General features: G+C 47.2%; 8 protein-coding genes across 8 annotated transcripts; 4 read left to right on the top strand and 4 right to left on the bottom strand.

The window, feature by feature from the left end:
* Nucleotides 1-894: 894 nt before the first annotated feature.
* On the bottom strand, nucleotides 895-3,150 carry DFL_003776 (uncharacterized protein; the record flags this gene model as incomplete). The annotated part of the gene is made up of 1 exon (XM_067632762.1): nucleotides 895-3,150. The coding sequence occupies one exon, from the start codon at nucleotides 3,148-3,150 to the stop codon at nucleotides 895-897; it is 2,256 nt and encodes a 751-aa protein (XP_067490999.1).
* Nucleotides 3,151-6,211: 3,061 nt separating this feature from the next.
* Nucleotides 6,212-7,349, top strand: DFL_003777 (uncharacterized protein; the record flags this gene model as incomplete). Its single annotated transcript, XM_067632763.1, has 2 exons — nucleotides 6,212-6,653; nucleotides 6,715-7,349. The coding sequence occupies 2 exons, from the start codon at nucleotides 6,212-6,214 to the stop codon at nucleotides 7,347-7,349; spliced, it is 1,077 nt and encodes a 358-aa protein (XP_067491000.1).
* Nucleotides 7,350-8,510: 1,161 nt separating this feature from the next.
* DFL_003778 (uncharacterized protein) lies at nucleotides 8,511-12,541 on the top strand (the record flags this gene model as incomplete). The annotated part of the gene is made up of 3 exons (XM_067632764.1): nucleotides 8,511-8,975; nucleotides 9,061-9,289; nucleotides 9,354-12,541. 3 exons carry the CDS (start codon nucleotides 8,511-8,513, stop codon nucleotides 12,539-12,541), a joined length of 3,882 nt encoding a protein of 1,293 aa, XP_067491001.1.
* Nucleotides 12,542-13,872: 1,331 nt separating this feature from the next.
* On the top strand, nucleotides 13,873-15,012 carry DFL_003779 (uncharacterized protein; the record flags this gene model as incomplete). The annotated part of the gene is made up of 2 exons (XM_067632765.1): nucleotides 13,873-14,224; nucleotides 14,318-15,012. The coding sequence occupies 2 exons, from the start codon at nucleotides 13,873-13,875 to the stop codon at nucleotides 15,010-15,012; spliced, it is 1,047 nt and encodes a 348-aa protein (XP_067491002.1).
* Nucleotides 15,013-15,500: 488 nt separating this feature from the next.
* DFL_003780 (uncharacterized protein) lies at nucleotides 15,501-16,230 on the bottom strand (the record flags this gene model as incomplete). Its single annotated transcript, XM_067632767.1, has 3 exons — nucleotides 15,501-15,552; nucleotides 15,621-15,815; nucleotides 16,100-16,230. The coding sequence occupies 3 exons, from the start codon at nucleotides 16,228-16,230 to the stop codon at nucleotides 15,501-15,503; spliced, it is 378 nt and encodes a 125-aa protein (XP_067491003.1).
* A 1,228-nt stretch (nucleotides 16,231-17,458) lies between these two features.
* DFL_003781 (uncharacterized protein) lies at nucleotides 17,459-18,493 on the bottom strand (the record flags this gene model as incomplete). The annotated part of the gene is made up of 1 exon (XM_067632768.1): nucleotides 17,459-18,493. The coding sequence occupies one exon, from the start codon at nucleotides 18,491-18,493 to the stop codon at nucleotides 17,459-17,461; it is 1,035 nt and encodes a 344-aa protein (XP_067491004.1).
* A 1,922-nt stretch (nucleotides 18,494-20,415) lies between these two features.
* DFL_003782 (uncharacterized protein) lies at nucleotides 20,416-21,964 on the top strand (the record flags this gene model as incomplete). Its single annotated transcript, XM_067632769.1, has 3 exons — nucleotides 20,416-21,000; nucleotides 21,087-21,734; nucleotides 21,833-21,964. The coding sequence occupies 3 exons, from the start codon at nucleotides 20,416-20,418 to the stop codon at nucleotides 21,962-21,964; spliced, it is 1,365 nt and encodes a 454-aa protein (XP_067491005.1).
* Nucleotides 21,965-22,419: 455 nt separating this feature from the next.
* On the bottom strand, nucleotides 22,420-24,113 carry DFL_003783 (uncharacterized protein; the record flags this gene model as incomplete). The annotated part of the gene is made up of 3 exons (XM_067632770.1): nucleotides 22,420-23,020; nucleotides 23,078-23,880; nucleotides 23,946-24,113. 3 exons carry the CDS (start codon nucleotides 24,111-24,113, stop codon nucleotides 22,420-22,422), a joined length of 1,572 nt encoding a protein of 523 aa, XP_067491006.1.
* Between the last annotated feature and the right edge of the window lie 104 nt (nucleotides 24,114-24,217).

Genomic DNA, 24,217 nt, shown 5'->3' on the forward strand with positions numbered 1-24,217 from the left:
AGTTATAATCACGAAATACCGAACCCATCAACCTCTAAAACGTCAACTTCCGCGAACACTTTTTCAAAATGGAAGGTCAAGCCACCATCGGCCAGTCATAGTCGCATACATGCTCATACATGCATATAAAGGACAGTTGAAAAAATACCCTGACTACCTTTCCCTAATCAAAAAAAAAAAGCTGGGTACCAGGGTTCGACAGCTCTCAAGAACATGGATCCGTAGGCCAATTTTTTTACAAGCGCTGGAGCTAAAGCAACCTCAACCCCCAAACCCAGGCTTTAAAAGCTTTTATTGCTCGCTTTAATACATTTCCGGGGACGGAAATAGCGTCCCGGATGTCCTATGACCGTGAAATTTCGAAAACGCACGCATCGTTTGATGCATACGTATATGCAGTCGACTCCACAGTTGATAGCTCAACGAAAAGTATGTAACTTGGCAGGTAGCTTACTTAGTAACTCTCTTGGCCAGGAAGCGACTAATTTTTAAAAAAACACTGGTAGTACTATTAAGATGAAACTGTAATATTTGCATTCGTATAACTCAAAATATAAGAGTATCTTTTGATAACGCCTTCCCAAATCCGTTTTGTAGTAAAACTCCAAGCACCAGGCTGTCGATATCGAGAATATGAATGCGACATGAAATAAAACTCCGGCTAAAGCAGTAGATACGCTGGTTTTCGTAAAGGGCACGCAATGACGCCCGAGGATAAAACGAGAATCAAATCCACAAAAACTCCGGAGTTTGAAGAATCAGAAAACAACGCCAAGTGGTATCGATCAGTATATCCCGAAAAATATTAAAATGCAAAGTGGGTATCCAATATAGTAAATATGAACGCAAAAACAAGGCAGAGCGGCAGTAAACTGCAAATCATGGCAGAAATGTTTACGTCCTCTTCCTCTTCCTCGACCCGACACCATTATTTGAAACACGGGCTTTGCCGCTTTCTTGCGTCGTAGTAGTTCCCACCGCTGCCTTTGCCATACTCGCATGACCCCGCTTACGGCTAGCAGGGGTGGGGGAGCTGACTTGCTTTGCAGCAAGTTGTGTTCCTTCGGGCGGAGGAACCGTATTACTCTCGTATGTAAGAGCACGCTTACACTCTCGTGCTATATAACGCCTTGTTCTACCTCTTTCTTCCGGGGAGGTTTCCGACTTGTTCGTAATGCCTGGGGAGAGCAGGCCTGTTTCTGGGATTGTCTTTGCGGCGGCGAATTTGATGTTTTTCACGGTGGTAGACCTTTTAGGTTTTCTGATAGGGTGTGAAACAGGTTTGGGGAATGTAATATGTGATGTCTTTGTTCGTTTAGTGGGTCGGTTGTCAATTTCTAGGGTAGTTTCATTATGCGATTGGGGTTTCACTTCTTCTTCGTCTTCATCTTCGAAGTCTGAGCGCTTGCGTTTCATGCCGGCTTTCTCGGGTTGTTCCGGAGAAATGCTTCGAAGCCATTCGACGACTTTGCTGTCGCAAAAGTACATGTGGTTATCGGCATTAAGTGGGTGCGCCAGCTCGTATCGTCGGTTTCGTTCATGCACTTCGTATTCTTCTTCGATAGAAGAAACGGAATCCGAGTCCCAGTCGGGATGAGAGCGAGTATTGAAGATATCGGCTTGGCCTCGGAATTTATGGGCCAGTTTGTGAATGGCGGCTTGCATTTGGAGAAGTGCCCGAGATGGTGGTGGGATTACTCGGGTGGTGGCGCTTTGGTTCGGGATGTTTTGGGATTCTGGAGTTTCGGTGGGGGTGAGGTCAATGATCTCCCCGCTTTTGAGGAGTTCATCTTGTCGGTTCTCATTGGAGTGATAGACGCTCATGCGAATACGTTCCTTTGGTTCTTGAAGCCATTTGAATATATACTTGTTCGGTTCGTCTGGGATTGGTTCGAGATAGCACTCCATTCGAGAGAAAGCGCCATCCAGGTCATAACGAAGGATCCATCCATTCTCTGGTGAATTGATACCCTTGTTGCCTTGATGATGACGGGTTGTCTTGTAACCATATCTTTCGAAGAGTTGATCGCAAATTGCTGGACCCAGCATGAGACGGAGTAGGGACCAAAATCGATGGGAGCGTGCTAGAGACGCTATGGTGAATGGCAGGATGTGTGCGGCGATTAGAGAATCGCGGGCGTGTGTGATGAGGCAGTGGTTCAAATCTCGGTGCATGAGCATAGCACGATAGGTGCTTGATCTTTTAGGCTTGATTTCCGTGTCTGGAACGATCTTCTTGTCCTGGGCCTCTTTAATCCGTATAGAAAACTTGCCGACACCAGCTCGAATGGTTACCAGAGCATCTTTGAGCTTTGGGATGGATAGGCTTTTCGCAGCAGGCTTTGTTGGTTGCGAATCTCGCTCCTGTCCATCCTTCTCCACAGCAGAGTCATCATTCTGTTTTTCAGTAGACTCTTCGGTTTTCTCTTCCTTAGACCCTTCTTCGTTTTCTTTCTCGGGAGTCTTGTCTTCTGCCTTCTCTTCGTTGACCTTGGGCTTATCAACTTCGACACCTTCGTCTTCGTCGGGGGTGTTTACGCTGTCCCCTTGCCAGTCGTTGTATAACTGCCTTTGGTCAAAGCTGGCGTTGAAAAGCACTTTCAGAGCATCTCCTTGGATAGGAAGGATATGTTCTTCGGAGACCGCCGCGGCAATACCATCATGAATCTCTTGTTTCTCAACCTCCGACACGAGTACATAGTCCATAGATATATCTTCCATCGGGAAAAACTCTTCCCCGATATCTTCGTCCGACGATGAAGAGTTCGTAGTAGCCCACCCTTTACTTTTCGAGACCTCTCCAGACGAACTGGGAAGAGGCTTGAGTACTGTAGTATCGCGAGTGATTTCCCACCAAAATTCAGGATCCTTCTTCCGACGCTTATTCGGTGTGTCTTCGTTGTTCTCATCCGCTGGTTTGCTTCGTCGCCGGGATAAGGGGGATCTTGTCGGCGATTCAGATAAAGAAGGTAAAGCAGAGTCGGAAGTTCCGGCGGGTAAGGCTTGTAATATCGATGATGGAGATGAAGTATCCGGAAGTACAGCTGCGTTATCAAATACGTTCGTCGACGAGGCCTTACGCTTCCTCCGCTTTTCAGACTTTCTAGAGAATGACCTCCGATGGTGGAGTTCAGGTTTTACAAATGACATCTTGACGGTCGGGCGCTTCGAGGGCAGCCTTATGGTGGAGTACTCCTATGATTTCCTAATCCGGGTATAATTAAAAGGACAACCTGTCGGTGAAGCTTTCGCGTGCGCGATGTGTGCGTGTCTGTGGCTAGTGGTGATGGGTTTTTCGTGGTGTTTGATATTGTATTGTTGATGGTGAGGTTCCAAAGATGTACCATCTGGGCTGCTGGCAAAGTACCCTTGGCGCCAACCCGTCTCTTGGCAAGTATTGAGGGGAATTGCAGACTGCGACCTGCCTTTGTTTACTTGCCAATGCCGTATTGATATATTCACCAGCATCTACTTGTTTGAGGGCTTTGCGTGTATCAAGTTGTTTGTAGAGTATTTTTTTCGATCGCAGTATTTGTCCTAGGAGTCTGAATGCTAATGGAAGCGCGTGATTCATGGCCATCCACCCCACGCAGTATGACTAACCAAGTCAGACTCCCAATATCAATGTGGTTCCAAAGCCGTTTGGATCATTTTCGCTCTATGGAGCTCATGTTCATTTTGAGGTGTGCCGCTGGGAAGCTGAAAGTTGATGAGGGGATATGTGTCGCTAAAGCTGAGTGCAGCGGCAGCGCCAAGACTTGGTTTTGAGGTTGGCATCTTTTACCGATTCCAACAGCCTCAACAACTAAATCTAGCAAGATCTAGACTTTGTTTCCATACTTTCAGGAGTCCCTATTACATTGCTAATGGTTGGTATATTTTACACATAGGATAACTGCGAAAAAAAGCCCACTCCAGTTCTATTGTTTACGAGAAGATGGTAGCAAGGACTGCTGTGACGTCCGGGATTATTTAAAATCTTTGTAATTAGGAAATATATTTCCCTCGAACTTGATGAACGAGTTATGTATTTAATTAGACTGGCCTTCCCGCTTGTCGATCGTGCTTGAAATACCAGCTCATCTACCCATACGAAAATCCTTCCGGGTTTTGGGTGTAAACCCCAAGTTTAAGACTTCTTGGTCTCACTATAACCGGTCCCTTCTTTCCTATATCTCTAGCTCCTTAAGCGGGAGCCAAGAGCCACCATGCAGTCTTTGACCATCTTTGTAATTTTCTCCTCTTTCTTCTCCCCTACCTCAGCACGCGAAAACCTCTCAATCGCAAACCAGAGAACAGCCTCCACCGTCCCCCAACGACCAGGGTTCAACCTAACCTAGTCCGGCACCTTCTCCCGACCCGGTCCCATCTCCTCAGGATAGCAGTATGACATCGGAAACTCCTACCCCGGCGGCCCTCCAAACTAGGGCACCGGCGAAATCTAACGCTACACCACAAGCACCCAAGACGTTTACATCTCCCCGAGTAAACAACTAAACATCATCCCCAGAACTGTGGAGTGGGCTTCCGCACGGATCGAAACTGCAAGAGATGGGTTTAAATGTCAAGCTGGAGGGGAGATGATTATAGAAGCTAGAATACTACTGCCGGGTGGGGGAGGTAGGAAGGGGTTTGGGTGGCGTTTTGGGCTATGGGGAGGAAGTTTCGGAGGAATGGGGATGATGGGTGGTCGAAGACTAGGGAGTGGGATATTCTGGAGGCGGTTAATGGGGAGTCCAATTTGGGGACAGTGCATTATGGTTTTTTTCCTGGGGACCTTGTGAGTATCCCTTTTAATTTTCGATAGGAGATTGATTTGAAAAAGGCCATCTTGCTAATGGAGTTCCTAGGTGATGAACTTAATGGTATTGGTGGTACGGCAAGTATTGTGCGAGGGATTTTTAATAATTACGCACTGAGGATTGATCGGACCTTGGGAGGCTGGCAGAAGGAGTCGCTTACATGGCCTGTGAATGGTGTGGACTACCATAGAGTTAGTGGATATGATATTGGAGATTATAGAGTCAGTAACCCCCCTTCCTATACCCCTAGCATAAGAAAAGATAACCATTCGCATTAGCCAATTTTACTAACCAAGGGTTGGACATATACAGACCTGGGCAAACTTAGTACATGAACCTTTCTTCCTTCTCTTCAACGTGGCGATGGGAGGCGGATTCCCGAATGCTTGGGCGGGTAGAGATACCCCCACTGTAGGAACGACGCCGGGGTATGGCATGCTGGTCGATTGGGTCGCCGTTTATAACACATAATTTTATTTTTTGTTTTTAGGGTTTTTGCTCCGGTTAGACAACTTTATATCCTCTGTATATATACTAGCACTTCGTGTTGTTTTCCTGTACATATATTAGTAATTCATAGCTCTTAACAACCTCGATATCAATCTTGAGTCCCGAGATTCCGCCCACGACCATGGTGTTGCGCTGTTGGAAATTCAAAATAGGAAGAAGAATGTCAGTCCGCCCAATTCAGTAGGTGTTCTGATATATACGCTGGTAGTACTATATATACGTTGTGTGTGACATATCGGGATCCAACAAACATCAACACATCGTATAAAAGTGTTGAGGCTCATCATAGAGATACCATCTAGCATAGCAGAATACATAGAGCCATATAGATTGATATAGACTACCATGATACTTGTCACGATGTGAAAGCTTTGTTGATATTGATGACATTATTGGGCTTCAGAGTAGGGCTTGAAGAGGGTACAAGCCGTGCCTGCGTTGAGAGCTGAGCGTTGGTATAAGATTCCTTTCCCCCAAATGAAGACGCGACCCCTCCATCGACGCTCCATCGCTCCATCAACCCTCTCCGTGACCTTCTAAGACAGCGTTCCGGACTTGTTACCATCAACGTCCCGGTAAGATCACCATTCCCAACTCCGACTTCATTGACATATAACTGACTTGATGCTTATGGATAGGCAAAGTAGAAAGGGGTGTCTGCACTTCCAGCAGCTCGCTGGCAGTAAACTGCATTCTGGAGATCTCGAACCAAGCAAAGCATCTTGCTGTATGTTTTACCGCTTTCAATATCCCTCAATATCGATCTCGGTCTCGAATACAGCCTCTGGCCCTTTGATATCGGTAAAGTTATTACCCTGTGGATTGAGCATACACAGGAGAAACTCCTACCGAATAATCCATAAGTTTTGCTGGTTTTCGGACATCGATTTAATTTTACAATGAGTAAGGTTAAGTCCCAAGAGGCCATCACGGTCACTCGAGGCCGTCAAATCGTTGTGATCATCCCTTCTATCAAGACCAAGGAAGTAGGAGGCTCTACTACTTCGACTCACGTTGAGGGATCTGGCCATTCTACTCACGCCAATGGAACTACTTTGGCAAAGGCCAGTGTTTCTCCAGAGACTTCGGTCACCCAGGTTGTCGGTTCTGTCGCTCCCACGACCTTTGTAATCTCTGTTCGTACTAGTCAGGTCCCTCCTCCTGTAATCATCGTGACCCAGGTTATCACGATAACTGAGTCACCGACTGGGGCGTCGTCTCTCATGACTGTAGAAACTTCTACGATCTTTACCAGAGCTAAGGAGAATCGTCCAGCCGGGGTTCCATTTCCTGTTGGACCACTTGGCACTACTGAAGGACAAAGTCCTCTCGAAACCGGTGGTAAGGCATTCAATATCTGTTCAATGAAAAGTCTTCCGTATCTTACGAAAGTTTCATCTAGGCGTTCACCTTCCACAAGAACAATTCAATGGCCTCGCCGCCTCTCCAGGTGTCATCGCTGGCAGTTTCGCAGCTCTCGTCGGAGTCGGTCTTCTCATATGCTTCGGATGCTGGCTTCGCCGTAAACGCCACGAACGTAGGATCAAACAATCTGGAGCCCATCCCAGCAGCGCTCCTCCAAACCCCCCACACCCTCCTCTTCTTCCACCGATCAATAGATACCTTCACTCTCCAGTTTGGTTCGGGAAGAAAAACAAACTAAGTACGAACTCTACGGAGTTGTGGAACTTGCAGCCAGCTCCTGTTGGAGTTGCTACCGCTGGACAGTCGACTGCGACTACTCCACAATCGATGGTGCCAAGGTCTCCACGAGAGGGGGTCATTGCAAACATTAGCCATACCCAACTTGACCACAAAAGGGATATCTTGAGCACCAAGGGTACCACTGTGGATGATCGGGGATACGTTGGGCGTCATCATCACGATGACATCGAGATGAGTCTCGATACGGAGAACGGAGCTCCTGTCCCAAACCACGATAATTCTGATATCAGGATGGCTGTTACTCAGCGTGAGGTTAACCAAGACCAACAGGGAGCTCTGAATAAGTCAAATCCACGAAAGCACAAATTGTAATATATGGTTAAAGAAACGTTATATGTATTTATAGAACGCACTCTTTCCGCCGGTGGTCACCAACAACCTCTCCAAACCGCTGGCGAGATCCGAGCCCCTGGACTTTGTGTATTGCCCGACAACAATCCATTCCACCAACCTGAGAATCACCAATATACCGCCGATTCAGGTGCTGCCCAGTACTAAACCACTACCGCATGTTTTGATTTGAACCCTTCCCTACCGTATTAGTTTATGAGGCTGCTTATGATGGATATGCTTTTGTGATCGAGGATTTTACGTTTAAGAATTGTACCGCACGAAGCTACTATGTATTGGTAGGAGGTAGCGAGAGACTTTAGACATAATAGGGTCCTGTGATAGCACAATGCATAACTTTTAAAATATCTTGCACGCTCAATACAATCACCGTAGTCTCATATCTAGTCTAGGTCCTCTAGTTCCTCTCGTACCTTATAGCCGTAGATATGATACGATATCCTGTATGAAGTACTGGTCTCGAGACTATATGGACTCGAGACTAATATAGACCAGAATCGAGTAATGTGATATCGTGAACATTGTTTCCTCGCCGGACTTCTCAACTTCTGGTTAACCTGATTGTGAATAGAGCTGCGAATATGTCCGTGAAGCTGTCCGTGAATCTGTTCGTGCGAAGACCGTACAATGTCAGTGAGAGAGCCGATGGTGTTTTTTTTAACTTCCCACATTCCCACAAAACCCCCTTCACACACAGCTTCTTCATCTTCTCCAGCTTCACCTTCGACATCTCTTATCTTATCTCTCCTCATTCCTTCTTGTCATCACCATCATCACAACCTCCTCTCGAGAACTCGTTGATCGAATCTTCCCTCCCTCGATCTTCTTCTTCACGAGCTTCTCCCCTTCTTCTGGTTGCCCTTTGTAACTTCTGCTTCCACCTCTGCTTTATATCCTTCACAGGTTCCTAGTCCACCTCTTCGCTGCTGGAAAGCCGTTGCTGAATATCTCCATTTCACGAACAACCGCTTTCGACCTATCCTTTCCCCTTCACCTCCCTTCCACATCTTCTCGTTTCTGATTTTTCCCTCAACTGGATTCGTTTTATCAAAACATCCTTTTTTCGCCTTTTCCTTTATTCAAAATCGTCGTTCTTGTAGTTCTCTGGACGAAACCGCAGCAATGTGGTTGAAGGACTTGTGGCCGTTTAAACAAAAGGAGAAGCCTCCTATGCCAACTCGTTCCGAAGACATCACGGCAATGAGAGGAGCCGATGATGCGAAAATGCTGGAAATTGAGACTCGCCATCTCAAAAGATTGAAGAAAGAGGGTGCCTCGAAATTCCTGATTGCATGCCAGACTGAAACAGTCAACCGGTGGAAGAATTCTGAGAAACGCAAGAAAGAGGCTGGGAAGGCACGAGCAAAATACGAGAAGTCCCAAGCTCAAGGAAGACGTCGGGGGGCAAAGACACGAAAATTCGTGAACAACGTCTCCCTCTTTTTCGTTGGTGATTATGTAACGCCACCAGAAGACGATTCATACGTCCCAGCTCCCGGTGGGAGGGTTCTCTTCCAGCACAATGGTGCTATCTGTCGTCCGGAGCGTCCGGACTCGTCTTTCCCTGCCCAGAAACCCACAGAGAATGTAAGTGCAAAAACAATATCCATCTTCTTAGTGATAGGATTACTCACTGTATGGACTTGACTTTGGCTAATCGTGTATACAACAGGCCAACGTGTGGGGCAGTTGGGACGAGCAACTGTCTCGACAATTTACTTTGCCAATGGAGGAGGCGGCCAGGATCCGGGCCGATATCGAGCACGGTAAGATAACTCCTATCCACGGTGATGATTTAGTAGAGAGGTTGAGACAGAGATGTTTAGGTTCGACCAAAGGGTCGACCGTGGAAGAGTCGACTGACTTTCCAGGGGCCCGGGGCAGCAGCCAAGGTGTACGAGGTAAATATTTTAATATTCCCTTGCCCTTTAATTGCTCGAATTTTGTAGCTAACTCTGTTTCTAGACGGCTTCCGCTTATATAAGGCAGAGAGAGCCTTGGGCGAGAAGATCGACATGTCGACGTACAAGCTGGCGACGAATTCGACGCCGTGGCCTCCCCCACGAGTGGCGTGGGCGGATACGCGACCCCCAACCCCCCCTCACATGAGGCCGGGCGATCTCCCTCTCCTGAACGCCGCCATTCTCAACGGGCCACCAAAGCCGCCGCGGGCAAGTCCGTACGAGAAACCGACCACCAAGTGGTCATTGCCTCCCCTCGAGGCACCGCAGCCGGCCCCAGCCCCTCTCAGTCTCGCTCCTGGCGCTGGTGAAGTCGAGGAGTCACGATCTCCGGTTGTGGTCTCGCTCATAGATGCTATAGACAAGCATCGAAGCGAGCAGCGGGAGTGGTTCGCGCGGAACAGCATCCGCGGGATAGGGGGGCCGTCCCACCGGATGGCGACCAGTGGCCCCTACCCACGACTAGCCAGCCCTTCCCGGAGCCACCCACATGGGGAACCCCTCCACGAGGAGGAGTTCTTCCGTGGGCGTGCTGCTGGTTCCGCCAAAAGGGTCTCAGTGGACTTCGATGCCCTTGGGGCTATCGAAACGGATTTCCTGTACCAGAACCGCGCCCCCCTCCCGGCCGCCATCAGGCCAACTTCTGAGGTCCCAACGGAAGAGGACTTCGAGGGTCAGGTTGAGTTTATACCACTCAACCTGACCTGCTCCAACCCCGAGGAAGGAATGACCCTAGCGGAGATGCTGGCATCCGAGGGGTTGGAGGACAGCGGGTTGCCACCAGCTGCAAAGCTGATTGAAGTGGCCAAAAAACCGAGCCTCAGAATAAAGGGGTTCGGGGTTTCCCCATCAGTGGACAAGAAGTCCGCAAGGCAGAGCCGTGCCGGCAAGGGCGAACGTACCTTCAACGAAGGTGGGATTGACATGGACGTCTACAGGACGAGGCGTCTGGGGGATCCATACCGAGACTCTGGGATTACTAGAGGAAGGTACGAGAAGACCATCGACCACGAGCGGGCGGCAGAGATCATCAAAACTGCCAGGGAACTCGAGCAGCATCCCGAGGAGACCTTCAAGTCAATCAAGGGCATCCGACATCGTCCGGGAAATGGGAGACCGAAGGTTGGATTCGTTGACTACCTTCAACGATTCGTGGCGGCATCTGAAGGTAAGGACTTAGATTTCTTTGCCATGCATGCACGACAAAGGGGAGCGATTAAGCAATCGGAGCGATACGAGGAACAACAGCTGAAGAAACGGCTCGAACAACGAGCACGAGAGGCGGAAGGGCTGCTTCCGCTGGTGGAAGAAGCACCACCAGTGAGAATTACGTACGGAAAGCCACCGACTCCAAAGGGACATCTCGCTATGATGGTCGAAGAGAAGCGACCCTTTGACCCAGTCAACAACTTTGGCGGAGGTATTCAGTTACCAACTCTGTCGTCGTATGGACGTAACAATACTGGAAGAATCCAGCTCCCAGCTCTGTCGTCTTACGAAACTGGTAATACCGAAATAGCCCAGTTCCCAGCTCCGTTACCATATATGACTACCAATGTCGAAGCGATCCAGATACCGACTTTGTCATCATATGGTACTGATAATGCCGGAGGAACTCAGCTCCCAGCTCCATCGTCATACGGGACTTACAATACTGAAGGGGTCCAGTTCCCAGCTCCATCGCCATATGGGGCCGACAACGCCGGGAGAATCCAGTCACCGACTCTATCATCATATCGGATTGATAATATCGAGGGACCCCAGTTCCATGCCCCGTCTTCGTATAGGACTAGCAATTCTCAAGGAAACTGGCCAAATCAGTCAATGCGTGATGACAACTATAACGTCCGACGAATCCAGTTACAGTACCCAGATGATGATGGCTACCCCCACGCTCGGGGTCTGAATGTTCCGGAAGGTAATGATTTTTCGTACAATCCACCTCCTCACCCGGAGGATCTCGGTCCATACAAATTCAAATACACCGGTCTCCAAATTGACGATTCTGATGACGAAGACCAACCATCTTGTCCCCCGGATATCTCCCCACCTATGCAGCCAGCACCCGTCCCGTTAGTGGGTTCAATGGATAGCATGTTGTTCCCCAGAACCTGTGATGTGAAGCGGATGGTCAAACCACGCGGTCTTGAGACGGGGATCCCGATGGAACGCAAAAAAGAGGAAGTGAAGAAGAGAATCCCAACACTTACGGTCGAAGGTAGTGCAAGTGCACTTCTCATTAACGCCTTGGTCAAGGTCAAGAATGAAAGAGCGAGCAGAGGTGACACATGTGGGCCGCTAAAGCTTCTTGAGCCAACACCAGAAGATGAAGTTTGGATTATGAAGTTTAACTTCGATGTCATTCTTGAGACTGAGCGGCTGGCGAAAGAATCCGGTAATGACGTTTGCGTCAAGTCAGCTGTCATGAGAGCCGCCAAGGAGCTAGGAGTTGACTTACCAGAGACTGCGGGATCCTATCTTTTGGATCTACGAACCTGGCTCATGAGAGAATATTACGAGCGTCGAGCAAGCGTCAAGGCACAACGACGGCTAGAAGCAGAGCTTCTCCTCGAGCGAGAACAGCGGGAAAGGGAAATGTTGAAGCCAGAAGCAGACCCATCTGAGAATAGAAATATTACAGACAGCATTACGATGTCACATAGAAGTCTTATTTCTCAAGAAGTCGGCGAGAGGGACCAATCGCGACTTGGAAGCCAACCTACCACTCCGCGGCCCGAAAGTCAACCGACTACTTTACGACCCGAAAGCAAGTTCGTCGCTTCACGATCTGAAAGGCAACCGACTACTTCACGACCTGGGACTCTATCGACCGATTCGCGACCCGGAAGTCAATCTGCTAGCCCACAACGTCGCATAGGATTCGGTGCTTCGCGACCTGCCAACCGAAGGGAACAAATTAACCCTCCATCTCCACTCCAAGCCGCGCCAGCTCGCGACAGCTCACAGTCGGAGTCAAGTACAAGAACTCACTATCGACGATCCTCACTCGGTAGCAGTCCATCAAGCCCTACCGTAGATGCCTACCTCCACAGCATCCCAGAGGGTTTCCCCGTCAACATGCTCAAATGGCGAATGCAAGAATTTTGGAATCAGAAGTGCAAACACCTCCTTCCGGTGCCGTACGGCAAACCCGAGTCCGGACGCGTACCCGCCCAGCGAACTTTGACGTGACAGACGTTTTATAAACGGGCCAACTTCGAACGATTCTATAATCACCAGCACCTCTGCGGATCCATCCTTTCATACAGTATTTTATAACGAAGCATTTCTTCTTTCTTGTTTTTGCAAAATTATTATCGTTACTTCTGCAGTCGCATTATGACATTGTCCTAATACTCTCTGCCCTTTTTGCATACTTCACAATCCGGCAAGCAAAATACTTTATAATTAAGCACAAGAACCTCTTCACTTCAAAGCGCGTCCCAACACATCCTTATTACGTTTCAGAAAGAGACGCCTAACGAAGACCTACGACCTAATATCCCCTTCATGCACATATTTTATCGGATCCGGCGTTAATGGTCTTTACTTTACTCACAGGCGGGGGGCGTTATTATTACATATGCAAGCGTTGAATAGGCGTTGAAAGATAGTGAGAGGATAAAAAGCAGAAAAGGTGAAAGGTATATTAGATTTCTTCGAATCCCGTTTAGTAGCCAGGCTTTTCGAGTTGATCAATGGAGATTTTACCACCAAGTTTCTTCTCCCTCTCTTAATAGTTTTTAATGTTCTTTGTTTCCGTACAAATCCTTTTTCCTGATATCGATTTTTAGCGTTTCTTTCTGTGCTGTGTGACCATGCATCCGGCTTTCCAAATGCGTGGTGCTTCGTCTTACTACTCCCCACCGTCATAAATGCTATGCTGGATAGAACCTTCCAGCATAAGCATTTACATTGTAATGGCGCCTTGATCCTCTTTCTTTCTGTACATATTCAAGCTTCTCCACTTAATTCCTTCTGTACCTAGATACCTTATATATACACCTTCCTTTCCCACCCGTCGACCACGCCATGGTGTTGATATTGTTGGATATTCACCCCGTCGGCACTCGGAATCTATTTAACCACTGACCTTCCGAGAGCTGACTAATCCACCTGGATCCTTCGGTTCGCCTTGTCGTCATCGAAATAAGTGGGTCCCTCGCTGTAGCACAACCCGTTTGTATGTTCCTCCAAATCGTACGATCTTATTTCAAATAGCAACTACTGTCGGAGACCGGCACCCAAAACTCGTATTGATGACAAGCCGAGACGCGGTATCAAAGTAGGGATTGCAGGCTGCGGATGAGTCGAGCTCGTTACGAAGTTCTGGGTAGTGGGAGAGGTCTTGGTTTGAAACACCCACTTGGGATGACTATAAGAAGGCGGTGAGCTGGCCGGTTCCTGTGTACCTGAGTTCCGACTTTCCGACGGCAAACCTATACGGCCTTGTTTTTAGTGGAAGAGAGTATCACTCGTTATTATATTTGTTGATATCGATATCGTAAGAACCTTCCACAATCATGATCCCTCTCACAACCATCAAAGCCGCAAACGCGACACTATCAACCCGTCTCCCCTCCCCGGTCTGCGTATTTCTGGGAGGAACAACGGGTATTGGATTCTACACCCTCAAACAACTTGTCGCATCGACCGTTTCTCCAAAAGTCTACTATATCGGACGAACACCTTCCAATGCCGAAATTGTTCAGAAAACACTTGAGGAGATCAACCCCAAGGGAACGTATATATTCGTGCAATGCGATATACTCCTGATCAAGAACGTGGACAAGGCGTGCGAGGAGATCCTGAAGAAGGAAAAGGAGATTAATCTGCTTTGGTTGAGTGCGGGGTTGTTGAGGTCTGGGTTTCCTGGTGAGTTCTTGCCCTATATATGGCATTCATATCCCTCTTTGTTCCATGTTGTATTACAAAACGATTCTAATGCTTGCCCATTGTTACATATAGATACCGCAGAAGGCCTCAACTTCATGGCCGCAATCTCCTACTTTTCCCACATAAAATTCATCATAAACCTCCTCCCCCTCCTCAAAACCTCCACCACAAACAACCACTTCACCCGCGTAATCCGCGTCCTCGGCGGCGGCCTAGAAAAAGAACTCGACCCCAACGATCTCGACATGCGAAAGGCCACATTCATAAAATCCAGACAACACCACGTCACCTCCACAACCGTGACATTCGATTACCTTGCCAAAGGAAACCCCGAAATAAGTTTCGTCCACGCATTCCCGGGGTTTGTAAAGACAGAGGGACAGACGTTCCCGGGAATGATTAGTTTGGCGGTTAGGGCGCTAATGTGGGTTGGTGGGAGTTGGTTGTGTGTTTCTGATGAGGAGAGTGGGGAGAGGAATTTGTTTTATGCTACTAGTGAGATTTATCCGGCGTCCAAGAGGGCGGAGGAGGTGATGGGGTTGATTGGTGGGGAGGGGAAGGGGGAGGGGGAGGATGTGGCGGTGGGGTTGGATGGGGTTAAGGGGAGTGGGTGTTATACTGTACATTGGGATGGGACGGCGAAGAGTGGGAATAAGGTGCTGCTAGAGTATAGAGAAACCGGGTTTAGGGAGAGGGTTTGGGAGCATACGGTGGCCGTGTATAAGGGTATTGAGGAGAGGTATCAGAAGGATGCTGGGGCGGCTTAAGTAGTTTTACGGCTTTCGACTCCGGATACGCTCTGGTTCCTAATGACAGTTTCGACTTCGATTATACTTTGCCCCCCGATGGGTCTCGCCCTCGAGTCTGAGGACATTTCCACCTCCGAATATAATTTGGTCCATATCGACAGTTTTGACTCTGATGATACTCTGGTCGATATGAGGATGAAGTCTCGAAGCGTCGTCATCTTTTCACCGCATTGTCCCGCCCCCTTTTTCATATCCCCCATCACTACACGAGAATAGTCTAGCAATAAAGTTGCTACTTAGTGTACTTAATTGATCTCATGCTCAATTACAAATTATTAGCCTTCCCACCCCATAGAATACAGTCGTTCCATAGTATTGTCCGTGTAGTTGCTCTTGTAAGCCTTTTTATAGCGAGTCCCCTATATACTTTGCGTTAAGTCCCCCAACATCGCATCCATTTTATACTATTACATCCGTGAATAATTATTCGTAAATTATCCTACCACTCATCCTGAGAGGAGTGGGCAAGAAGTTGGGTAATTGGTGACCGTGGTGTATCTATATTACCTTTTCGTTAGCCACATGAACCCCATAGACAAACTTTAAGGATGATAGAAGCAACTTACGAAGTAACTGGCACATCAACATGTCTCGTCCTCCCATAACTAACATGCGTAACAGTCGTCGTTGCCGGATTATCATCCACAGTAGTAGTCTGCGTCACAGTCGTAGGACCACCAAGAACGGTTTTATAAGCGTTTGTAGGAAATGTCGTTCCATCGGTTACATGTTCGTCTGCGATTTGTATGACGGTCCATCGTCTGAAGCCGAGGACTGTGTAATTATCGTTGTGTGGTGCGGTGAATGTCATGAAGTGTTCACCAGTCATGGAAGAGCGGGTTAGGCTCGGGCAAAGGAGTGAGGTGTCTATGCCGGCGTTGAAGGAGTTGCAGGTGTAGACTGAGGTGGTGTCGGAGACGGTTTGGGATACTACTGAGGGTTAATGGGGGACCACCGCTGTTGGGATCGGGGGTGTGTTAGTCCATATACATTATCATGGATCGGGTGGATGATGAAGTTTGAATGTCATTGACTGCGAACATACCTCAAAGTGAAGAAATCGGTAGTAAAGATAGCAGGCACGCCAAAGGCATCACCAGCATTTGCGCCCGCTGGACCAATATAGTAGGTTCCGCCATAAGATAGCTCAGGTACAGAAAGAGCATTGCCCCCCATTTTGAACGAATGTGTACAGTTCAGTTAATTACAACTTCTAATTATGTGTTGGATCTGTGGTATTTCGCGGCGGCCTTTCCAATTGATACAGAATCGAATCCGAAATCCAGAAACTGATCAGGAATTTTAGAAAGGGGAGCAGCATTTTGTAAAATTCTTGAGAGAAGGGACGTAAGTACGGAGTAAGGCGTCCAGCCCTGAACACCATTTGCTGTGCGCGCGTCAACTTCTATCAAATTTCCAAGGGTCTGGAAGCCTATTCCTCCCATTTCCATTGAACTTTAGTGGTTTTTTGTTGGACTCTTAGCTTAAGAGCTTATGCAAGCCATGCCCTCGGGGCTGCGCGGGAGTCACAGACTTCAATTCCATTTTGGATATTGTGGGTTATGAACTCGTCAACTCGAGCTTCCAACTAGCTTTTACAATTACCTGTTGACTATGAACTCCTCGATCTTAAACAAGCCTTAACTTACCTGCCACTCGCAAGACTACAAATGATTCTTCTTCAAAAAGTGAACAATTGTACGACATCAATTACAATCTAAATCCCACACCCCTTGCAAGTACTTTAGTGTGTTGTATTCGCTCAATATATCCTGCTACAGCAAGCGCTTTAATTAAGTTAAGTAAACGCAAAGTCGAGTTCACAATTCACCGTTTAGCCGCAAAAAAACAAACTACGCCCTTTCGCTTTCTAGGATTATAGCAAACCTATTTCTAGCCAAACGGGAAAGCTGATAGAAATTTTGGGCTGAAAAGTGGAGTCTTTTCGAGAAAGCTGAGCCGTGTTTATTCAATTGTGCGGCGGAAGGTAAGCTTTGAGATTCGAAGCTTGGGGTATTGCCACCGTTTTTGCGGAGTTTTTTCTCCTTAAACGAATAGAACTCGTGTAATCGGCGAATTGAAGACAGCCACGAGATTGAAACGATGGGTTTTACTTTCGGATTCTTCGAATTCTGGCGGCTTTGTTGCAGAGCACGATGTTGTATTTTCAGCCTACAATGCGTTGCCTCTCACACGATTAATAAGGAACATTGCTTGCTAGCTTTTACTTTACTCTTCCTCAAAAATCCTGGCTTTCGTTCTAATTTCAGCTGATTCCATTGTTTCACATACACATATTGCAAAAACATGCAGAGATATTATTCTCTCAAACAAGGTAACTACATGACTCAACAGTATTCCACTTCAAAATTTCCCAACTATATATATCCAAATCTCTACCAGATTAAAGCAAAGACTCATAAGCCTTCGCGGTATCCAAAACCGTCTTATCCAATTGGATCCAATCCCGCCCAGTCGCCTTCACAGCCTTAGTAACATCAAACCCAGTCTCACCAGGCGAAAATGTCCAGTCTGGGTTATATCCCTGACCTGGCTCTCCAGCATCAATATTCCGTTCCGGATATGCCTTTGTCAGAATATCGCGAATAGCCTGCTCACCACTCCTGCCCGCCAAAGCAAGATATCTCTCGCCATTAGCCTTATCTCCATTTTCAGCCGCCCAGACAAAAAGTCTTGCAACATCAAAAACGTGGACGTAGGTGGCTATAGCACCCAATGGATAAACTTCCGTCTCTTTAGCAAGGATATCAAAAATAGTCCTGGTGGTTTCACCGATCTTTGATTTATCTTTTGGAATCACGAGTGGAGGGCCAGAAACCCAGGCGGGGTTAATGGAAACGACATTGAACGACGGTTTCTCTTCATCTCTGAATTTCCACACTGCTCTTTCGGCTTCGACTTTCGAGGCCATATAGATGACGAAGCCTGGAGTCGAGGTGCCGAGTTTTTGGGTAGTGGGGTAGGCGAAGTTGTTCCAGTCTTCTTCGCTGAAGACTTTACCCTGAACGCTGGGGTCTATGATGGAAACGACGGAGGACATGTTCACGAATGTCTTCAAGTTATTTCCATGTGCTTTCGCAGACTTGAGGACGGAGATAGAGCCTTCGACGGCAGTGCGAATGACCGGGTCGGGATCCTTGAAGGACAAGGAAACTGGACTGGCAAGATGTGTAATGACTTGTACATCTTTGACTGCCTCGTCGAAAGCGCCGGGGACAGTGATGTCGGCGATTTCATAAATCTTGATATCAGAGGCCAGATAGCCTTGGGAGACTAGAGTGTCGATGAGGGGTTGGGCTGAGGTCTTGTTGCGAGAGGTTCCGCGGACGCTATATCCGGCGTCGAGGAAATATTTGACAACCCAACCGGCAATGTAGCCGGTGGCGCCAGTGACGAGGACGATTGGCTTTGTGGACATGATTTATGCTTGGAGGTATAAAGGTAATATTGGGGTTATTGATAGCCGGCCAAGAATATAGGTCGATGGGCCGAAAGAGAAAATTCGAGGATTTTGAAAAGACTTTAGAGGAAGTAAGTGGATATTCGAAGTAGCTAATAGCTTTTCTGCTGATGTTGCTGATTGTTCGAATTGGATTTCGACAGAAGTGGAAACTCACGATCATTATATACTGTGAAATCTCTTACAAAGCATTGAAGCCAGTCGTACAGTTATATGATTTACGAACCTCCACCGACTGACTGACGCCATTCTCGAAAACTCGGATGCTACCGCTCCAACATCATAAAGCTTTCCGGAGATCCTCGGTCGACCGGCCCTGCCATCTCAGCGGGCCACCCGGGTCTGCATTGAACCTTGTCCCTGTCTGTAGCACCATGATCCAAATTAGCTTCAAACGCGACACGAGATACTCAGTTCGAACAGATAACCCCGTGGATGCCGCCGCCTCAAATGTACATAAGCAGAGTTAGTAATCGAAAGTAATGACTAAACCATCTTGGAAACTTCCTTGGCCTTTGGGTAAAAATTAAAACGTCTGAATATGGAAGTTACCGAGGCCACGGACTCGAGTATGGCCGTCGGTTCGAATGAAACTATAGGCCGAAGGTATAAATTTTAATGGGGCTATTGAGGCTCCAGCCAGCGTTTTTTGGGATTTTCGTGGGTGGGATGGAGTTAACCGGCTGGGCCGGGCAGACCGTTGTCTCGGTTCGCCCGGAAAATGCGTTGTGGGTGTGGTCACTTTAGCCTTGTGGAACGTAACGCCCGACGGACCTCGACTCGAGCTTGCTCGACACTTCAAAAGATTCAACGCGTCTATATGGATTTTTGGTACGCGTCATCTCAATTGCGTCGATTGTATTTCTAAACATCGAATCTTTGACTCTACAGGCTCGGCCGATAGACAATTGCCTTATTCAGAGATGGTTAAGTTGATACTTCGCCACAGGTGCAAGTTCGAATTCGATTCCCAAACTAGTCCATGCGGTTGATAACCGACATGCATTGCTCTCATGCATCTGCTAGCTCTTGCTCGACGATGTTAGCATAACATAATCAGACTACATATGCAGAAGTATTGTCCTCGTAAGCCATAGTTTTCCGATCATTCCGCGGAATCCTCTAATCAAAGGGTGTAAGAGAATATGAGGCATAAGTCCCAAGGAAACCAATTATGAGGGTTTGGAACACATACTAGCACTATGTATTCTGTCTTTGTATACCCCAAACTCCTAGTTGAAGTTTCTATAGAAAAGCTGAGCTCATAATTGGGCTGAACTTAGAAAAACTTTATAAAAATGTTGCTTTAAATGCTTCAACCCTCAAAGTCAGTATGTTCCAATTTTTCATACCTACATTCCCTTAATCGGCTCACATTCAATTAAGTCATATATCTATGCACCCATGGCTAAAACAAGACTCCGCGAATTTAGACGAAGGGCCCTTCATTTCTTCATATATACTGGAGATCAACAACGTAGAAGCCCTTTACTGACAGCTGACTCCTGTTCCAATCAGAAATTAAACTTCTTGCGGCTAGAGAAATTAACAATCGATTTCGGTGTCAATACGGATTCCAAAAATAAATTAGAAGTTTATAGACTAAGATCCCTAAAGTCTCAATATATACGTTAGAATTATCAACTCCCTCCAATGAAATAATTAGGAGTCATATTACCTCACACGGGACGATATCGATATGCACCCAATCCCCCAAAATCCTGAAACTACAGTGTTGCAAGCCGACATGCCCCTGGCACCAGTGACGTCGTGTAATCTTGGCATTGGTTAATGTCCCTTGGCCTGTGGGTCTCTTAGTCAGGGGTTTCTCAGATCTGTGGTGCCTTGATGAGGATCCAAATCCAAAGAGCCTCACGACCATGAACACTACTCTCTCTGGAACCCAAGAACTCACAGCGGAGCAGTATTTAAAGCACATTATATCCACGCTCTGTGCGACCAGCACCTCAATACCAGAATTTGAATCCTTTTTATCAAAGAAAACCATGTCAGCAAGTCTCCAAGGATTCCTTGACAGCGCTGACACACCAACTCTAGTTCTTGACTTCCGGTTACCGCAATATCTAGACGAACCATCCAAAGCCACGATTTCCGATGCAGTAGTATCGCAAAATGCAGCTTGTAAACTTGAAAAATTCAAGAATTCTGTGGAATCATTAGTGGAGCAGAGATTGGGGGATGGAAGATTAAACCCTAGATTTCAGGCTCGAGATCCTATTATTGGGGCGCATACGGAGAAACATGTGATCGGACGGGATGTGTGGACTTGTTCTGGCGTAGGGCCGTATAGGATATGGACTCTTCAGCTGGAAAAACTCTCAGAGGATAGTGCCGCCCCGAGGAATCATGATACAACCGAAACTCGACAAGATGATGTTTCGGCGAATAGCGAAACAATCGATGAGTTGTCTCGGGAACAACAGCTTTTTAATAAACTAGATCATGTAAGAAGACACTTATCGAACGAAACATATTGCTAAGGTGATATACGCCATAATATACCTATATGCTTACAAAATAATCATTCTAGATCTACGGCCCTCTAAAAGCGTTCTGCCACCTCGCCGACCAAACCCTCACAGACATTCAAAAAGCCATAAAAGACTTCTCTAACCCCTCACCTTCCCAAGATGCTATCTCCAATCTCAATCCCATAGAATCGAACCTAAGAACCCTTTCCTCAGGTCTTTCCCTCCTCAAAGACCTTTCCGACATCTCCTCCTTTACCCCAAAGCCTGCAGAACCTCCTACCCCTAAAGAACCCCCATCAGACCAGGCCCTCCTTTCCAAAATCCTTTCCCGGGTCCATCCGCCACCTCCAGACCTGTCTACTTATCGTCCTATGTCCGGATATACCATCTCACCAAAGCTTGAGGCTCACATCCCCACCCTCCGCGCTCTAGTAATCGAAGATAACCTCATAAATTCCAAAATACTACGAAAGTTTTCTCACAAATTGGGGGTTCTGCACGAGTATATCACACCAGCATATAATGGTGCCGAGGGACTACAGGCTATTGAAGAAATGGTGAAAAGGGGACATTTCCCGGATATCATATTCGTGGACTTTGCGATGCCGGTTATGGGGGGGTTGGAGTTTTTGGAAAAGTTTAGGGAAAGGTGGCCGGGGAGACGGACGAGGATTGTGGGGATGTTCGTACATGGTAGTGGCGGTGATGTATGCATTTTATCTTTTTCTTTGGGGTCTTGAATTTTGTTTTCTTGGTTTGAAATTTCAGGATAAAGTAGTATGACTAACTAGTAATATGTTTATAGGAACGGATGGAAAGAATGGGCGCAAATAGTGTGATTAGCAAACCTATAAGGTTGAGGATTCTTCAGCAGGAGATAGAGCAGGCGGCGACTTTGAAGATGACGAGGGAGATTGAATTTCGAGGAAGGTTATAATTGGTTGTATATATTTGTACAGTACAGTAAATACATCTAAAGAAAGGTTCCACCCTAAGAGCGCCGGCGCTCCTGGGCTTGAGGCTCGTGAAAAGTTAAGTCGAACCTCGCATTAACTGTATTCATACTAGACCGGGCTTATCAAAAACTTAGCTTATAAATAAATGTGCGCGGTCAAAATGTATAACACGAAAGACCTGCGACATATCTCATGAAAACCAAAACATGCTACGAAGACGAGGCACAAACATAGATGAAGGTATAGAATCGTTCATTATCATTACAAACAGGAAAATGAAGACATACACTAAGTAGCTACCAGCGAATATACTCTCGCAACTAAATGATGTTTTATAGTCCACATATAAAAAAAAGTTTTCATTCCGCAACCAAAGACTCTAGATTATATCACCCTCCACATGAAAAGACGGCAAAGAGATTAAAGGGAAGGAACTCTACAAATGCAAGGGACCACCCCAAACCCTCATCCTCTTTCCAAAGATATGAAGTGTCAAAAGGACACCCAAAGCCGCAGCCACAATAGCAGCCTGAACCCCAAAGCTAACATCATAACCCGACGCGGCACCCCACGGCTGCTGGAAATATCCAACAGTAAACCCACCGAGCACTCTAGCAAAGTTCAAGAAGCTAGAAACTTCGCCAGAAGCAGTAGGGTACGAATCCAAAGCGTAGGCGGTGATAGCGACAGAGGCGGTCATGACACCGAAGACGTACATTCCCCATCCCATGACTAAGGACATGTAGTGGAGATGTTTGGCGAGACCGAAGCCGACGATGATGAGACCGGGGATCATGAAAAAAGTGGAGATGTAGTTGGTGGTGAGACGGCATTCGGGTTCGAAGACTCCGTTGTTCTTCTTGGTGTATCTGGCGGCGATGAAGTCATTGAAGAAGTGGCCAAAGATTTCGCCGATTCCGACAGCAACGAGAGGAGTGAAGTAGAGGTAACCGACTGACTTGGCGCCGAAGCCGTATCCACCGGCTTCTTGTGGGGTTTCGAAGAGGATAGAGGTGGTGATATTGATACCGACGGCCCTGTAGATGCGATTAATATTTAGAGGTTATGGTTATAGGTAAGGGTAATGTACTCACCACATGAAGGAAAGCATGTAGTAGATCATGATTGGGATCATGGTTGGTCGGAAGAGGACCTTCACTAGTCTAACCCAGCTGTGTGGGAACGAAACAAGTTGAAGAGAAGCATGGTTTTGGATCTGCCAGAATCCGATAACACGCATGATGCGGCTGCCGCGTGGGACCTTCTCCGGGACATTGCGAACATACCAGGTCTCATCAGCAAATCCAACGATAAGGGTGAGATCCAAGCAGCAGACGGCGAAAACGAGCCAGAACACGTTTCTCCATTCGCCAGTTCCGTCAATGATGAAGTTTCCGAGACAAGGGCCAAGGTATGGAGCAACCAAGAAGATCGCAGCCCAGACACCGATCTTTCGAGCGTGTTCGTGGAAGAAGAACATATCTTTTATGAACGAGAGACCGATGGTTTGGCAGGCGGTCAAAGTGAAGCCCATCAAAGCACGCATTCCGTAGAAAGTCTCAAAGTTGGTGGTCAAGCAGCATCCCAAGGTGAAGAATGCGCCGGCGAGGGTTGTCCAGAAGAGGACCGGTGCTCGTCCCCACCAGTAAATGAAGGGAATCCAGAAGATACCGCCGACACCCAACATGATGACGTTCAAATTACCCGCATAGTTGACGACAACGGGGCTCATGTTCCATTCTGCACCTTGCTTGACGATACATGGGATACCAGCACCGCTACCGAAGTCACCACAGAAAGCAGATAGGGCAACAATGAACAAGATCATGTGTTTCTTGAACGGTGTCCAGTTAAGCGGGTCATCGGGATCATCGCTAGGCTGTGGTAATAGGACAGTCTACAAAATCATCAGCCAATGATCATTAATGCATTAAAGCGCCCCAATATCTTTTTAATACGTACATGTCCATCGGCAGCAAGTTTGTATCCAGCTGAATTCCCATTCTTTTCATTGTCGCCAATGTCAAGTACGACGGCGCCAAAGTGATCTTCGGCTTCTCGATCCGCAACGTCCTCGATCTGATTCGTTGCCGCCACGTTTGCTTTCTCACGGCTATCTGTTTCCGACATGTCGATGCAGGTCTATATTTCGGAATAAGGCAGGTTTCCAAATAGGAAGAAGTAAAAAAGGGTAGGTATTAGGGAGGAAGAGGAATAGTAGGTATTATAAATCA

The sequence above is a fragment of the Arthrobotrys flagrans genome (genome assembly GCF_004000055.1).
Source record: "Arthrobotrys flagrans strain CBS H-5679 chromosome Unknown unitig_0, whole genome shotgun sequence".
NCBI classification, from domain to species: Eukaryota; Fungi; Ascomycota; class Orbiliomycetes; order Orbiliales; family Orbiliaceae; genus Arthrobotrys; species Arthrobotrys flagrans.